Raw genomic sequence first — 18035 nt, 5'->3', positions numbered from 1 at the left:
TGCTTTTCTACTTTTTTAACCAAGTCTTTTACATTCCAGGCTAACAAGAAGCACCATTTAAAAAAACACCAATACACGTCATCACATTGCTCCTAGGGCTGTCATTCCACGACATCACTGTGAGCCAGTTGGTAGCTCTCATCCTAGGAAGTTTTTTCTAGAATCCAGTCTGAATACTCAGCAACTTTTGTGTAGACACCCGGCTGCCTGGGGCGAGCACAGCCTTCGCCCCAGCTGGTGATGCCCACCAGATACCACACCTCCTCGTGCCTGCACGACAGCGGCCCTCCTGAATCTCCCTGCGTCACAGGAGAAAGACAGAGCACACAAGGAAGAGCTCTCATCAGTATTTCTCTCTCAAAGAAAAGCTTGATTAAAATCGACATCATTCAGTGTTACCACCAGCATGATTTCAATCACTTTCGCTTAAGGCTAATTGACGGAGTACTGAAGCAGGTTTTCTGTGTTTCTAATAAATTGACTAGTAAATTTTCTACTAAATTGACTTCTAAATACTTTCCAGTCATTGCAAATAATTTCCACTTCCCATGAAGGTTTAAAACTACTGACTTTTTTTTTTTTTTTAATTACCTACATACACTGATTGAAAACCCAAGACACATGAAGACTGCATGTGCAAGTGAGAAAAACAGTACATTTGCCAATGTTTTCTTGTATGACCTTGTTTTTAGTATGCAAACCTCAGTTCTTTATATGGCTTTTCTTGTTTGAGCTACACTGTCCCCCTCGGGATAAAACACCTCTCTCTTCCTTTCCTATGCCCAACTGATCTTTCTTTAGGTTCTTTAGTGCAGCAGTTAAGAGTTGTTGAGAGAATAGCAAGTGTGTTATTTTTATAAAACAGCAACTCCATGTTCTGGGACACTGTAGCAAATAAAGAAAGATTAATTGGCATAGAGGAAAAATTACTTCCCAGTTCCAAGTAATTTTATTCCTAATTACTCAATACCCATCATAGTAACAGTAACATTTTAATATAAAAGTGTTAACAGATAAATGCTTAAAGTGAAAACACTCTATTTGGTAGAGGATTTAATCTTACTAACCAGTCTATTTTGTTCTTGCATAAATTAACTCATAATATTTAAGTTAATGGAAGTGCATGAGTTTACACTCAAGCAGAGGATTTGGCTCACCAAACTCAGGCTGATGTGGCATTTTCAATTCTAGTAATGAACAGACCAGTCTGCTCAGGTTGTCTTTAGCCTTCCATTTTAATAGCATTGCTAGCACCCTCCCTTCTGGTTTGTACACAGTGGGTGCTTTAAAATAAGCTTTCATGTACTGTATTTCATGTCAAGAACTAAAAAAATCACATAGGAAATCTGCTTTTATTGGAGAAATGCTTTGAGATACTATACGTGCCCTCTTTGGCTTTCTGATACTCTGAAGGAATACTGGTTTGTTCCCTAAATGAATGAGAGAGAGATGTATACACACAGAGTTTCTTATCCATGGAATCTATCCCTAAAGACTTCAACATCACATAAGAAACGTTTTGCATATACCTTGATTTTCAGTGTTTTTGACATGCAAAACTGACAAGTTAATCAACAGCTCTACTGATAACCATGTTTTTCTGATGGCAATTAAAAATAATTACATTATTTAATTATATATTTGAACAAATGGTTGGACTATATGACTATATACTACTTCTTTTCATTACCTTACAAGCATCCCTTCCACCTGTATCATAGCCAGCACAGATCACTTTGTCACCTATTCTGCGTTTCCGGTACCTTGCCTGGCATTCCTCTTTTGACATGAGGGGAACAGTAGCCTTCTGAAGAATATCTTCTACACGACCTATGTAACAGACAGTATGAACAGAGAAATGTTTGCTTCTAGCAAAATAAAAGTTAAAATTAAACTCTAGAAATCTCCATACAGTGATAGATATTACAAAGTTGGAGGCCACTGCTTTTACGGTGTTGTTAGATGTTCATAACACTGATTTTCCTTTTTTTGTGTTAGTAAACAATATGAATCATCTGCTAATTTGAATGTTTTTATAATGCCATTTTTTGTCTCATGAGTGGGCAAGCCTCAAAACCCCCTTGTGTTCTGCAATGGATCCTCATATGAGTAGGGTTTTCAAGACTTTGGCCTTTGAAATCTGTCCTCCCATTAAGAACATTGCTTTGTGTTATTAATAATTATTTCTTAGTAATGTGTTACAATAGGTTTGGAATCTCTCAGTTGCCAAATCTGTGCTGCTCCATGCCCTTACTAGTTTACAGGATGGAGAAATTTGCACATAGAGTAAGCCTTTTCTTAGAAATTAACAGAAGAAATTAGCCTCTACAATATCTGCCTAAATTTGTTAGGTTTCACATTGAACTCTAACCTTCAAATAGGAAGGTGGAGAAAAGAAAAGACACTGTTTAAATATGTGTGTGTGTGTATACGCACACATAAAAGTATTAATAAATACATGTAAAATCAGACTTTGATAATGAACAGCTATTCGGCCTACCTCCATATAAAATCAGAGGAGTTCAAATCCCATCTACTATCAAAACACAAAAGTCATTGGCATTGTTTATAACCAGCCTTCAGAATCATAAAAGCAACATACTTCAATCTCCAACTGAACACGTGAAAAACATGTTATGTGCAGATAGTAATTCATAACCTCACTGTTCAGTGATAAGTTCATTGGCTTTTTCCACATGCGAGCATGAAAAGGAGTGTGCATTCCAGATATCTACTGGGTTTTGCTAGTAGATTAAGCTAGAGTCCAAGGAAAAGTATCTGAGGGCTGTACAGGATATAGATAAGGTTGCATTCTTAGATATTTCAAATTATTGAATCAAACTATTTTAAAAAAATCTAATTTAGTGTCAGAACACAGAGTTATTTAATGATAATTTCATACATCTCTCATATATATTTTATGATGTCTTAATAGAGGTAGATTCTAATTACAGTGCTGGACAGATAGCAATAATGATAGCCAAGAACATAGTAGAATTTTCTTTTTTTAAAAGAAGGGGGTTTTCTTTTTTTTTTTAAAAAAAAGGGGGGGGGGAGTGGGTTTTGCATTTATAATAACTCACTGTTTAAATATTTATTTGTACCTTTTTCTTTTCTATAACCCCATCCGATGACCCAACAGTCAGTATAAAGTATGTTAGCGTCTTCTTTTGATGGCAGGCAAATAGGTAGTTGGAGATCTAAAATATGATTAAAAATATTAGTTTGTCCAGCAGAGACAACTGCAACATTAAGGTTTTGTGGGCACCTACACAACCCCTGATGATAGCGTTGTCCCTTACACTATATATCGATCCAGTCACATAAGTAAAAGCCACCCATTTTCTTTTCAAAGCCAATGGAATGAGACTCTCCTCAAACCCCAGTAACTGCATACTAAAGGAAGCCAGCCCAGCTGTCATGCACTGCCGTACTGATGCCAGCCCTGTGTCAGCCTGCACATTTTCAGAATTCCTCTGAAATACACTACATACCAGTAAAATTCATAGGCTTATCAAGTTTCATTAAAGCAATGTCATATCCAGTCTGTGCGTATTTATACTGAGGGTGAACAATAATCTCTTCCACTTTGAAGAAGGGCGTATCCTCATTTATTTCTGATTGTTTTAAAATACCAGCATAAACACGCCAAATGTTGGGATTCCCAAGACTGAGGGAAAAAGACAAACAGTCAGTCTGTGGCAAAAGATTTGCGCTGATTTAGAGTTTGTGTGCAGATGCCAACATCTTCCGTTACTCCTGCGTATACAGCAAGCAGCACCGAGGTCATTCTTTCCATTTTTTATTTTCACACTCTCAAAACTAAGAAAAGGTTTGTTTTTTCCATTCCCTCCACTTCTTTCTGTTCCTCTCCCTATTCCTATTTTCATCCCCACATCAATTTTCTTTCTTTTTTATGCTCAGGCTCTCATTGTCCTGATCCTTCTTCATCCTCCTTCCCCTTCTGCCTTCTTTTATTTTCTCTTTTTCTCTTCTTTTTTTTTTTTAATTTTCAAGGGCCTAATTCAGGCCCTGAAGTAGTAAATTAGATTCTTTCCATTCATTCCAGCACAATGTCTTTTCTAGTAATGAAAATAGGGTTGAGAATATAAATTTAAGTAGAGTCTATTCTGCTACTTATTTGTTAGGAAAATCACCCTAGCCATGTAAGTATAGTTTAGAAAGTGTAGGATCATAGACCTATATGAAAAGTTCCAGTTAATCTTTATGATTTCGACTTTACTTTGAGTAAGTTTAAGGGATATTTCATTGTGATATTCTACCAATAAGGCAGCCTAGAAGTTTTGGTACATGCAATGGAGAAGATGCAAAACTTGTCTTGAATAAACTTTCCAAAAATCTCGAATATTTTATATATGAATTCATAAATATCAGTTAGGCTTAATAATTTCCAAATAACAAAGTCTATTTTTTTATTTTTCTTTTGCAAGCTTATCTTCCCCCTTTGCCTTTTATGATACCGATAACTTATACACCGGATAGCAGGTAGAGAATTACGGGTTTTTATATAGGGTTTTTTAGAGAGTTTAACCCCTCTTATAAAGTTCGCTACTGGAGGCAAAATATTGGCAATACTGCCAATATTGCACATGAAAACAGTAATGGGTACTGTACTACACTGCGTGAGTAAAAATGCCTGATTTTGGACCACGTTGCTGGGTCAGCCCCCTCTTTTTTGAAGCACTTCATCTGTTACCTGTCCCTTTTCGCCTATCAGACTGCATTATAGCCTGAAACTTTTCACTCTGTAAATGACAGGATAGCCTGCTTTACAGGTGAGGACAATCTAACAAAGGAAATTTATCATCTGCATGACAATTAAATCAGCCCTTCACAGCACAAGTAATTTCATGACCCAAATCTGATGGTAATTTGGTGAACAATACAGACTATATGCATCAGTGCAAATTAACAATGTCTTAATTACTGGCTGCTGTAGATTTTGTTCTTACAGTTGAAATCTGCTTTAAAAATAGAGTATTAGTTGACTGATTGATAGAATTTGAAAAAAAAAAAAAACAAACCACCTGTTAAAGGAAAACAAGAAGAATTGGGATCTGGATGTTTCATGCAAGGCAGAGATAGGTATCTCATGCATCAGAAGCAGCCTAACTGGACCCCCACAGAGATTTACTTCGTGTCCTGGTCAAATAAGTTATCTTGCTGAGCACCCTGCTACTGAAGCTATCAGATTAGAACCATTTCTTAAGTGCCATGGAGAAGTTTCTGAGATAAGTCATTTGAAGTTTACGAAATGGAATAACCTAGCAACAGATTTTCCTTGACAGACGATATGGTATTGCAGTAAGAAAAAGCTTATATTGCATGAGAATGTCTAAGTTTCTGTAGGTATCTGGTGTCTGCTTTAGAATTTCATCTTCTAGATGCATTAAAATAATTTAGCATCGGTAGTACAATACTGTGTTACAAAGGGACAAAGTATAGAGTTCCAGTTACATTAAGGATATGAATAGTCTACCTTAGACGTTCACCTTTTGGTTACATTAAACCAGTTTATTTTATTCTAGTCCTCACTCTTATTTTTTTGAAAGGTAGATCTCCACTCATCTCACACACTGGATGAAATTTTTGGTTTTATTTGTACATTTACATTTAGGCCTCACCTCATGACACAGTGAGCAGCTGTAAGAATCCACAGGTTGCTGATGATGGAGCCCCCGCAGAGGTGCCTCTGACGAGACAACTTCACGTGCAAGCTGACTTGCCATGGCCATTCACCAGGGGAAGAGTCGGTCCCTCCAATAATCCTAATAGTTCTTGCAGAATGCTGCATGCACACTATAGAAATAATTTAAAACTCTGCTTAGAGATAATTTGCATTGACCAATGAAAAACGAAGGTGAGACTACTGCTGATCCCTAAATAGCGACCGATCTATTGCAAAGAAGGTGATACATGATACATTCTAATCCCTTTATGATTTATGATCATAAAGTTTATCAAATACAAGTTCGCAGCACTACTGCTGGAGTTTACAATGTGCAGACCTGGCCGACTTCACTTTTTCAGAACACTCTAACTTCACAAGGCATCCCATTGGGACAGTGCCACCAATTCAAAACAACCAATTAAAAAAAAAACAAATGAAAAAGCGGGAGGGTTGGGGGGTGACTTCCTGTACTGAAATAAGTTAAGCACTGTCTCTTTTACATGAAAGAGGTTTTACTTACCAGTACTGGTTTTTTTTTTACATAATCTTAGGGAGTATCCAGAGATCCTTCCTGGCCCATGTACTATTTCCACCGGAGATCCATTTGAGGACATCCTTAGGTGACACTCACACTTTCTGCCAGTGAATTAATGCAAAGATTCAGTTTGTACTTTTTTTATGCAGAACACATACATTACCCCCCTCACCAAGTCTGCAGATTGATTATTTCATCAATCTTTGAACATTAAAAAAACAAAAAGTATCTCACCTTTCCTTGTTGCATGAATCTTGAAGGGGAAAATAGGTAAAAAATTGGCAGCGGATCACGTCTGTGCAAACCTGCTGACAGGCTCTGTGTCCTTTAGTATAAGTGACACTGAGTTCATCTCCCAAAAAATTCATGTGCATGTAAGTGCGAGAATTGCAGGCTGTAAGAATGAGTGCATTCCAAGCATCAAAAAGTCTCTTAATTTGATTAATTCAAAATTAGTATTTTATTGTAATTTATAGTTTACCAGGAAAGTATCTTCTGCAATTTAGGAGACTGAAGCCTGATACAGCATTTTCTCTTGATATAAGTGCCTCTGGTATCCCACTTGTTGATGTCTTCAGAAGGCAAAGATTTCTAAAATGAAAAAAATTTTACAGTAACTAAATGTGTTCTTGCATCCTAAAACTGATTGTTTAGGTACTGGTAAGGGAAGGTTTACTCTTAAATGTGTTTTTTCTCCCAACTCTCTATCTGTAAAAGTATTTCATATGAAAATGCATTCACTAAATTCACTAGTTCACACTAAATTGAGAGGGCTTTTGTAGTTTTGTGAAATGGCATATGACTGTACTACTAAAGGATGTACCATATTTATACATATGTAGAAGAGGTGACTTTAGATTCCATATGCCATCTCAGCCTTGCTTCTCCCTGAAATTCCTTCAAAACTTTATTCTATTTTGTGTGGAATGTAGATTTTTAACTATTCTCACTACAAAGTATGAAACAAGGAGGCTCAATAGAAACATTTTTAAATCTGTTAACTTCATCAAAAATCTTTTCAAGTAAATAACTTAATACTGCTCGGAAACCAGATGACTCTCTTGATAATTTCATAAAATTCAGCTTTAAGTCATTAAGGCAGTCTGGAGGCTCACTGACTCTTTGATGTGCGTTACTTTTTTCAGATTAACATCAGATATGCAGCTGCAATATAAAACCCCTGATCACACTGGAGAACAGAAGAAACGCCCACAGGAAATTATAAACTTATGAATACAAAACATAAAAAGCTGTGCTTTACTGAAAATAACCCTTTAACAAAAATTTCCGTAAGCATAAGAAAATAGTGGTTTAAAAAGACTGTGTGCTTTTTTTATTAAAAAAAAAAAAAAACAAACAACAAACTATTTACAGAATTACAGTTAGTTGTCATATTCACCTTTGGGATTCTATTTGCCATTCCCTGGTAAAGAATGTAAAGAACAGGCACTTTGGAAAATATGTACAAATAGTTTGGCAGACAGAGAGATCAGGAGTGAAAAAGCTTGTAATATTCATTCCTGAAAATTCTTGATCTTCAAAAATGTCCATTTGACAATCTGTATAAAACAAGAACAAAATATCAAAATTCCAAAGTTTTTATTATGTCATCAGGATATTAAGGTTTACAGAGTATTCGTTCATACCCTTATTCACATTTTCCTTCCTTTGTGACCAATAAACCGGAAAGATAACACCACATTTTAACCAAAACACATTTCTCAAGAAGAGTTTTGAGTGTGTAAACTCATGGAGAGGACTATTGAGCAGGGATAAGGTTCATATAGAGAAGAGAAAGTGCACGTTAGGCTACAGATTTGCTAATCTAATAGGGAAGGCTTTAAATTAGGAACAGTGGAGATCAGTGTACAAATCCACAGTTCAGAATAAATCACGGTAATCTAGGCAAAGCCTAAGACAATTAAGGTAATGGGTATATCTAAGAGGATCATGGGAAAACTAGAAGGAAAATAGTGGGATGATCCCCTTAACACTTTATTAAATGCTATTTGAAAAGTAGGCAGAATAAGCAGTAATAATGAACAGTCTGCCCCCTGACATGACCCAAATAACACAAGAGAGTCTTGGCAGGGTAATTCACACAACCAGACCATGGATATAAAAGCTACATGAAGTACTAGCATGCTTAGAAAGAGAAGAATGAGTTGCCTTCTCCAAAGATATACTTGAAGTCCTAGTTAAAATCACAGTGCAACCATAAAAAGTGGAAGATAAGAAAGCACCAGCATGGAGGATGTTTCTTGAAACTATCAAGCTGTAAAGACAGTAAAAGCAGTGAAATGATCCAAAGCACAGGACCTGGTGGCAGCAGAGAACTTCAGCTGTTGAGAAAGTACAGCAGCCAAGTCGACACTATCCCGTGAGTTATAGAAACATACTGGGAATGTTTTACTGCAGGAAGGGAAAAAAACAGTAAAAGGGAGAGGTAAAGCTTAACGTGGCTCCTGTTAATTTGATGAGGTTTTCAAAATACATAAACATGAAAGGACAACAATACTGGACAGTAATTACACAATAAGAATAGCAAAAAATAAGTCAGTAGACTTGAAAATAAGGGTCAATTAACTGACAATTAGTAGGTAAGACCCCATGTTAAGGGGAAATAGAGTTCAGGAGAATGGGCAGTTTCTAAAGTAAATTATATTTAAAGCAGAAGTGTGGGTCTGGCAGTTTAGGGAAGTTAACCCATGACCTCAATGGTCATGTTCGGTGATTGTTCAATATTCAATGACCTCAACGAAGGGACTTTGCAAAAGGGCAGAAATACAGACAAATCGCTACGGATGTGTAATAGCATGTGTGTATAAGGACAAAATCAGAAAAGCAAAGGCACAAAATGAAAGGCCAAATGGGAAGGAACAAACTCTTTCAAGAAACATACGTAGTACTATTCAATTAGCATTAAGGAAGGAGCCCAGATTCTGCTCAGAGGAGAAGGAAAGCTAATGGCAAAGGACACAAGAACGGCTAAAGAACTACATTCCCCCCACCCCTTCATGAAAACAAACTGCAGTTGGATGGCCAACAATGCGAGTATTACTGAGCAGAGGGAAGAGGGCAAGCTAGAAAAGGAAACAGAGGAATCCCATAATATTGATGGTTCCAGTGGTCTTGGAATCTGACTGAAGCAATCTCAAACTTTATTGGTACAATTTAGCTTTTGGTGTTCACAGAGGGTTGCTGTGATTTCAAAAGCTTTGAAAGGGGAAACACCTATTTTTAAAACGATGACACTGGAACATATACAATGTAGGACTAGTCAGCCTAAATGCAGCTAGAAAAAAAAAAACAGAACAAATATTCAAATAAACAATTCAGATATTTACAACACAACAAGGCAGAATGTGTACTGAGATATTATGACTGCTTTTGACAAATCTCTGTCTGGACAGGTATAGCAGATCTGTCTTGGATTAGGACAGATGACCTCCTTAGACAACCCCTTGATCCAATGGTACTGTCTGGACTTCTATGATCCCATGGATTATTTCTTCTCTGTCTCTCCTCTTGCCTTTCTTGCAAGACACAGAAAGCAAGGAAAGACAGGTAGGAACAAGTTTGACCCTCACATGCTTTCAGAAATTCCGATTTAATTTGTGATGGATCATTGTTGCCATGTCATCACTGTCATAAGCCATAAATGTCTTTGATTAAGTCTCAAATGGCTTTTGATATTTTTTTAACTTAAAATCATATTGTTTGTGCATATGTTACAGTCACTCAATTCTTCTCAAAGTCTGTGAGCAGGACCGTCCTGAGTACTGTGATTTTTTGTCTAACCATGAATACCTGTCTTTCTAGTATATCTTAATGCAAGAGTTTGGGGGAAAAAAAAATCTTCCCCCCATTCTCTCTCATATACGTAGTGAACAAATAGCTAAATTGTTTTCTTCTCTGTACAAAACTTTTTCTTCCTTTTTTTTTATTCTTCACACTTTTTTCTTTAAGTATCTTCATTGTTAAGATATTAACAAAACTACTTTTTCAATAGTTTCCAAAGATTATTCCTACAATAGGACTAGAAAGAGTCTGAAAAAAAACATTTATATAGAAAAAAAACCATGCAGAGTCTCTACAAAATGTGACTTCTATGGGAAAAATAGATTATCTGTGAGCTAAAATAAGGCTATATGGAAGCAGAAGAACATCATCACCATTAAGAAGGGAAAATACCACACAGTAAGACAAGGTGGGGGTAGGCTTAAAAAAAGAAGGAAAAAAAAAAAAAAGAAAAGAAAAAAGTGAAGGGTATTGCAATTGAGAATAAGAATGTATAACACACACTGTTTGATCTTGCACTCTTGAGAGTTTTGCCTGAGTAATGATTGCAGGAACAAGCACAGACACTGTTTTCATCATCCACAAAACACAGAATGCATCCCTTCATATTAGCCAGTTGTATTAGAAAGCTGTAGGTCTTCATTAAAAATTTGTAAGTGCACACATGGTATACAAACAGCATTTAGCAAGCTTTATATTCCTCCTCATCTTTGACTTTGATGGGATTTTATCTTTCATTTTTGTATCCATGGTGCAAAGATAACATGCAATTTCATCAAGCTAATCTTATGAAAGAACTCTTTAGATCTTCAAAGCAGGCAACTGGTTTTGTAAGACAAATGATAAAACGGAAAAATTAAAAAGACCTGAACCTCCTTTATGCCTGAGAGTACTAACTGTAGTTTCAAGAATAAGTTTATATTAGAATTATTTTACATAGTAACACATTCCTACACATCAGAGATAGACTGCACCTCATCATCCATAACCCTTAAAACTAAACTGAATCAGAGATTTTAAATAGTTACCTATTTCAGAAAGCTGGCATGGCTTTAAAGAGAATCCAGACACAACCTCATCAATCACCTTTATGCTGGTTGGAGTTCCTACACTGGTATGTTTCAAGAAGCATTTTTTACTAAGTGACAAAGAATAAAGAAAGTGGTAAGACAACAGGCCATCTTCCTTGGTCTCCACCATCCTCCTGGCCCCATAATTCCTACCATGGTGCATGTTCTGGCCGCGAGCCAGAGCAGTCTTCAATCTCCAGAACAATCTTCAAATGAGGAACAGAGCAAGCTGAACAATGTTTAACTTGTAAAATTGAGCAGATGAACAGCTCAGAAATAGACCTGACAAAAATGAAAGAATTTCTCTGGCTGCTCTGATGATGCTATTTTTAGAGCAATAAGCAGAGCAAGATTTAACAGAGCAATAATGCTGCACACCTACCAAAATAATTTGCATCTCAATAGCTCTAGTGGATTCTAATTCTTTTCACTGCTGTGAGAATCGTTTGTCTTTCTCACTGATGGACAAATGAAAGCTAATTTACTACAGACATTTTCCTATCTGTAAGTTTGAATAAACATTGCAAGGATGACAAGTCAAGGAAAAACTATTTCCTTGAGTAAATTCTTGCACCTTAGACTGCTCTGAGATTTCTGTCCAAGGAAAGGGATCAAACCTGTATTTACCGAATGGTTTCATTGTGAAATGTTTCTGAGGCATATGTAAAAAAATGACAACGGTTGTCATTGGTACATCGTTTTTGACATTGTTGATAGCTGTCAGCCATAGTAACGTTATAAATTTTCCCTTCCATATCCAGTCCTGTGTGGACATCTGGGCTGCAAGCTGTGAAAAAAAAATAAAAGAGAGACCAAGTTCTGAAAACATGTTTCTGTTCTTTTCCCCACCCCACATCCTGAGCTACCCCAAAGACAGCAGTTCATATGACACAGTGCTCATAATCCAGATTCCACGTCATTTCATCTACATCGTATTTCACATATACTTCCAGCAACAAAATCAGAAGCATAGGTATAGTACAGTACCACATGGCAGAGGAAAAAACTGGCGGACTTTGATAATGCCTCTGCCTACGCGAGAGGAGTTCTAACCATGAAGGCTGAGACCACGATGACATTAATCAAAGCAAGAACTCGGGATTAATACTAAAGCATACTTTCCCATTGCCAAATTCAGAGCAGTTTAAAAGGCAAATTCTGTCCTCATAAGCAACAGACATCTCCCATTTGAGTCAGAAGATTTAATTTACACTCCACAGAGGAAGAATTGGGACTGGGGGGTTTGAAATAGCTGTCCCCCATGCAGGATGCAGGCTTTGCCTCATGGTCAGTGAGGTCTCTTCACAGAACACAAGTCAGCCAACCATAGGTGGAGTTTTTTTAACATATAGGGGTAGATTTTCATTTTAGTGATATTAGTCTGGTTCTAGAGTAACTCCAGATATATCCATTAGCCTATATAGTGTAAAGAATAACATCCGACTGACGTCTCTTTTGCTGGGGCAAAGCTACTCAGAAAATATAAATGCGACAGGCAAATGGCAAGCAAAAGCAAGCACAACTGATTTGCCAATAGCTGCAATGGAGAACTTGCATAAAGCAAGACCCATTTAGCCCTGGCATATTGAGGTGCTCTACCAATAAATCTAAAGAATTAGCCTGACATCCATAAGACCCTAATTTGGCCTTAAAGTCAGGAGGTGAGTAAGTAAATTCTTCCTTATTCTGTTTTTCTGCAGTACCACGCTATGCTTAAAGCTGATATCCTCTTAATGGCATTGTTATGATGGTACAAGTCTAAAACATATTTAAAACAACACATCTGATAACTCATGGGTATGGCATGCTGAGACTCAGACTCTGTGCATAGCGCACATATACTAAAAGATGGAGCTGCTAATAAATTATTACACAGAATCATGAAGGTAGCAACACCACCTTGTGACTATGCCTTTCTGTTTTGCTGGGCATCTGCTCTACACAGTTACAAGGCAGGGTCACACACACCATGCGAGCAGCTTGCTGGAGTGGAATTGTAGTAGTAAATTAATCTTTAGAAGTGGAGCTACCAGTTAAAGCATGTGCTCCCACCTGCCTCTAGCAAACACAACAGTGACTGCAGGAGCATAATTTCCCTGGTTCCCTCATCTGGGGAGCCCCGGTGGCGATAGTTGGGGCTGAGGGTGAAACCAGTGGAAGATTTTGTCAGCTGTATTTGAAGGACATCTGGCAAAGAACATAGAAATCACTGCTTGGGTGCTTCCCTGATTCTATTCCTGTTTTCGAAATGCTAATTTTCTAACATCTGCTACATGATACAGAGCATAAAATGCATACATGTGAATAACCGTATCTTACCACTAATTTGGATGTTACACTGTTTTAAGGAATGTCCAGAGATAGCTCCTTCCATATCCACTTTTGGCAGCATTTCTGTATCGCTGTCTTTTAAGTAGCAGGAAAACCTGTGTTTTAAAATGCAGCAATTCACAGCTTTTGCAGTACAACAGAGACTTTCATAATTGTTTCTTAGGTGAAATGCAGGCTGTCCAATATCCCTCAACATTAAAATTTAGACTACAAGTGCAATCTGGAGAAAGATAGTGCAGAGCTGCACCTGCTTTTTTGGCACTGGCGGCAGATGAGATTACTTGGTGTATGAGGGAGCTCCAAGAGGTCTCATTAAAGCAAGAAGCAGAGCCCAGGGTTTGGAGGACAGAAATGCACTCGGCATAGAGAGGGAGGACAACCCCATCCTCTCAGGCTATGGAAGTTCTTAATTGTGAGAAAAATACACTAAAGGGGGTGGGTTGGGGTGGGTACAGCAGAGGGGACCATTGGAGATGTGAAATTGCTCACGTTGTCCCTCAACAAGAAATACGCGGCACAGAGGAGGGAGTGCACAGTCAGTTCTGTGTCCTTGAAAGGCTTGGTATGCAAGTGTGAAAGATGGGGCATTGCCAAATTTAACCTTTCGAATTTAAGCAAATACTCTTCTAGATCCAGTTTTAAAGACACACGACATTGTTTTCCATGGCAACCCTGTAGCTTTCCCCTGTGTGCCTGCATTCTGTCAAAATGTTACCAAGTTCCTAAAATCATCACAGGAGACCAGAAAAAGCCACACGAACATGAACATTTTACCTTTTTGCAGGATCTTTAGTCCATGCCGCTGGCAAATAGGTGAAGAGCAGACAGGTGGGATGGTAAGTACACACTACTTGGCAGTAATTGGCACTTGGCGTAAAAAACGTAGCGAGGTCTCCTCCTTGGAAGGATGTATTTTCATAGATCTTAGTCACACATTCTGATACAGAATAACAAAACGTGTAAATTATTAGAGACGGGAACACACACAGTTCCCCAGGAGAGGGTGAAGCCACTGCTCCTCTTTGTCATTGACCTTGCTTTTAAGACAGTCCTTTGGCAGGAGAAGAGGGTGAGGGGGTTGAGTGGCATGGTTCCCCTGAGAGTCTCATCTTTGGGCTCCAGCAGAAGTAAAACTCTCTGGGGCTTCTCCCCCTCTTCCCTGCCTCGTACCCGATGCTGGAGCAGGGCAGCTTGAGCCGAGGCAGAAGCCCACGCCACAGGATGGGCCACAAGGCAGATCTGCATGGCAGAGAGGGAAGGGACCTTCTCATGGCAGATTTCAGGAGCAGCAGAAGCATCTCCTGAGTATGGAGCACCATTAAGAGGAAAACCAGTAGAAGGAAGCGCAGAGACCAAAAAGAGTTAGAAAGGTGTATGGGAAGACAGTCCTGTTTTGTTTAGGGATGCTCCAAGGCTGGAGTCACAGGCAGTGCCACTGTGCACAGCTTTAATGGCTCCCAGCATTTTATAAACCTTCTGGTCCCTCGCACTTCACCCTGAACCCCCTCTGACTTGCTTTGCAATGAAGGAAATACTGTTTGCAGGAGTAGGGTCTCAGGAACCGTCCAGAATAAAAATGAGCTCAACTACCGCCTCACATCTGCAGGAATTAATCATCAATCCCATATCAAACTCTGTAATGAAACCCACTCATGCTGCAGAGCCATGCGATGAAGGTGCCTAAGCAGCAACCTGTTCCCAAAAATGACAGCATTTGTAAGATCTCCGTCTTAAAACACACAAGAGGGCTGGCTTTGCAGAGGAGCCCACTCTCTTCTTGTATTTTGCCCTCCAAAGGGGTAACGAATCAGCAAATATGCCGATTTTTATTCCTGTAGCTACAAAAGTGCTTTTTCTTAGCTAAAAGGTAAAGAGAAAACACAGAATTTTTACAGAATGGGAGGAAACCCAAATGAAAACATTTTATCTAGCTGCTTGGTCTGTTACTACAGAGCTATCATACTGTATCAAAAGCTATTTCAAATGAAAACAAATAGAACTATCATATTGGATTTTACAGGTTTAAAATATTACAAGTCAGTTTTATTTGTTAGCGTGGTTATAAACTATACTTAGGTAATTCTATGTTTCCTGCACATGGGTAAAAATATATCATTTACCCAAAAAAAGGGAAAAAGTAAGGAATTATTAGACATATGTGCAAGATATGTTAATATCTTTTAAATGTTAATTTCTGGTAAATACAAAATTTGTACTTTATAAACATGCACATTTTCTGGTATATATATTTTCAAGGCCTAAAAAATGGTATTTATTAGTCTCAGTAGAGTTTCATTGCCCAACTTTGTCATTAACAGAAAAGCATTTTCTATTACTTAGAACACTCTAAGCAAATTCTAAAGTCAAAAGACAAGAATATTGCAATTATTTGCTGTATCAGATATTTGGGATCTTATTTACTTTCAAGTGTAAAGTAACACACAAAAAAAATTGATTTATGCTGTAAAACTATGTACCATGTAAAACTATGCCAGTTCTGAATAGTTTAATAAAAACATATTTCCTAGGCCTCAGAAATATTCCAGGATTCTAGTTTTGCTGAGATTTCAATCCATTTAAAACATTACCTTAAATAACACCTTAATTACCTTAAATAATTACCTTAAATAATACTATATTTATCAAACACATTTGGCTAAAAAGACGAGTTACCTAATTGTCCTCCGAGAAAACAGTTAATACATTACTGAACGTAAACCTGTGTTAGGTCTTAGTTATAATTTATCAGCACAGGTAACTTCAGGGAAACGCAACGCAATTTTTTTAGTTTGACTTTTGCTAACCGAGAAAGGTAAATCATTAACAAAGACTGACATTGAAAAATGTACACAATCACTAATTTTCCAGCACATAAGAGAATTCTAAAAAATAATTTGCGGTAAAACAATTGGTTCTGGAGTTATTCACACTTATTGCAATAGTCTGTCAAGGGTGATGGTACGTGGGTGTTACGCAGATACTTTTTAAATCAGTAATTTCACGCAAAGGCAACGTGCAAGTAAGACTGAAGGTTGGTGGGGTTTGTTTATTTAAAAAAAAATAAAATAAAAAAGGTTGTCGGCTCTGAAGCTCAGCTGCTGGCCCCCAGCGAGGCTGCTGGGCTAAGTGGCTCCTGCAGCGTGGCCACCAGTCCTGCCTCCCTCCCACCCTGAGGGCAGTGCCCGGGTAAAGGCTGGTCTCCAGCAGCCAGCATGCATTACTGCAAACTTTAGAGCGCTCTAATTTCTGCTGGGAGAAACCAGGTTGGAGCAAAATCAGATAAGAAGGATGGAGTGCCACTCCTGGGCCCCCCACCAACTGCAAAGGGCTCCTTTCCTAAGCTGCTAACCTTGCTGCTGCGTGTAGGACACTGAACATCACACCATTTTCACGGTTACAACCTGGATGCAGCCTCAATCTGATAGAGAAAACTGCTCGTAGCGTGGTTCCGTGTGTGCTGGGCAAGGGGACAGCACAATGTCAGTAAAGCCTCCTTAGAAAGACCCATGTCAGGCAACAGGGTTATGAGTTACCCAAACTTAACTGAGTACAACCCAGCAGAATCAAGACAGCTCACTCAGCACCAGGCTGCAGTCACTAATCATCTCCCCTTCTACAAGAGTTGCATTACTCTGTGTGCCTATCTTAGGAGTTATATATTCACTTACCACTGTAAACGGAAGCAAGTAAGAAAATGAAATAAGAAGTCTGATAAATCCAAATCATCCTAAAAAACACAAAATCATTCTTTAGGATATGTTTAATAAAGGGTATATAATTAGTTTTATAACATACTGCAAGGCATATCACTGATTTACACTTGTACTGTTACACCATTAATTCAAAATGACACTGAGAATTACAAATTACAGCTGCGATATGCAGTTATGGCATATATAAAGTAGCATAAAAGAGCAGCAAAGGTTTGTCCTTTACTTATGGTTGCAACAAGCAATAATGCTTACAAGCACTTAGAGAATTTCTGCTTCGTTTTACAGCAGAATATTTATTCTTGCTTAGATTGGGAGCAATATTCCATTAAACATCATCATTAATCCTGACCCTGTCCCGGTAGTTAAGTGGATACTATTATCAGTGTAGCAAACAAATGACTCACATTCACCACTTCTAGTATACGTTACATGAATTTTAAGCCTTTTTTTCTTTCACATGCTACAACTGAAGCTGTGAAAGAATTAAATAAATTAACCACACAACCCAATCCATATATAGATCAACATATGCTGTCTCATTGCTATGAAAACCTTTCACTGAATACCAGTTGCAATAATGATTACTTACCTGAACATACAGTAGGTCTGGATGAATGGATATGGTTTAAGCTTTACTGAAGAAAAAAAAAACAAAAAACAAACCCACCAAAAACCCAACTCAACAGTTTGTGTTAAATATTACTGTGCCTGTAATGCAAACTTATCTTTAATATTTACTTTGAATGGGTACTCTTTCTGTCAATATTGTTACTGACCTTGGGCCACATTTTCAGAGCATACATCATCCAGACTGCACTGAAATCGATGTCCAGATTTTACACCAGCTGAGCATTTGCCTCTTGATGACATTTTAAAATAAAAGGTGAATCCCT

At 37.9% G+C, this 18035-nt stretch overlaps 1 protein-coding gene across 2 annotated transcripts; it reads right to left on the bottom strand.

Annotated features, from left to right (window-relative positions):
* Positions 1–143: 143 nt before the first annotated feature.
* LOC104129485 (coagulation factor XI) lies at positions 144–17155 on the bottom strand. Of its 2 annotated transcripts, none has more exons than XM_009642420.1 (14): positions 17098–17155; positions 14204–14366; positions 13418–13524; positions 11726–11885; positions 11057–11166; positions 7627–7786; positions 6709–6818; positions 6462–6621; positions 6213–6328; positions 5646–5820; positions 3495–3670; positions 3105–3200; positions 1691–1830; positions 144–299 (listed from the first exon to the last, which is right to left on the bottom strand). In XM_009642420.1, exons 1-14 carry the CDS (start codon positions 17153–17155, stop codon positions 144–146), a joined length of 1887 nt encoding a protein of 628 aa, XP_009640715.1. The 2 variants fall into 2 exon arrangements, with proteins under 2 accessions (XP_009640715.1, XP_035753692.1); XM_035897799.1 differs by having other exon boundaries at positions 6219–6328.
* Between the last annotated feature and the right edge of the window lie 880 nt (positions 17156–18035).

The sequence above is a fragment of the Egretta garzetta genome, unplaced genomic scaffold (genome assembly GCF_000687185.1).
Source record: "Egretta garzetta isolate BGI_Z169 unplaced genomic scaffold, ASM68718v1 scaffold46, whole genome shotgun sequence".
NCBI classification, from domain to species: Eukaryota; Metazoa; Chordata; class Aves; order Pelecaniformes; family Ardeidae; genus Egretta; species Egretta garzetta.
Note: the sequence above shows the minus strand (reverse complement) of the source record. Positions and strands in the feature narration are given on the sequence as shown.

Excerpts from the sequence above, each read along its gene's own strand:
- LOC104129485 (XM_009642420.1), bottom strand. The coding sequence starts at position 17,155 with ATGATTTGGATTTATCAGACTTCTTATTTCATTTTCTTACTTGCTTCC. Across the intron at positions 11,886-13,417 it reads GTGTAACATCCAAATTAGTG|CTTGCAGCCCAGATGTCCAC; the intron begins GTAAGATACGGT and ends TTTTTTTCACAG. Across the intron at positions 11,167-11,725 it reads TTTCACAATGAAACCATTCG|TAAAAAATGCTTCTTGAAAC; the intron begins GTAAATACAGGT and ends TTTGTCACTTAG.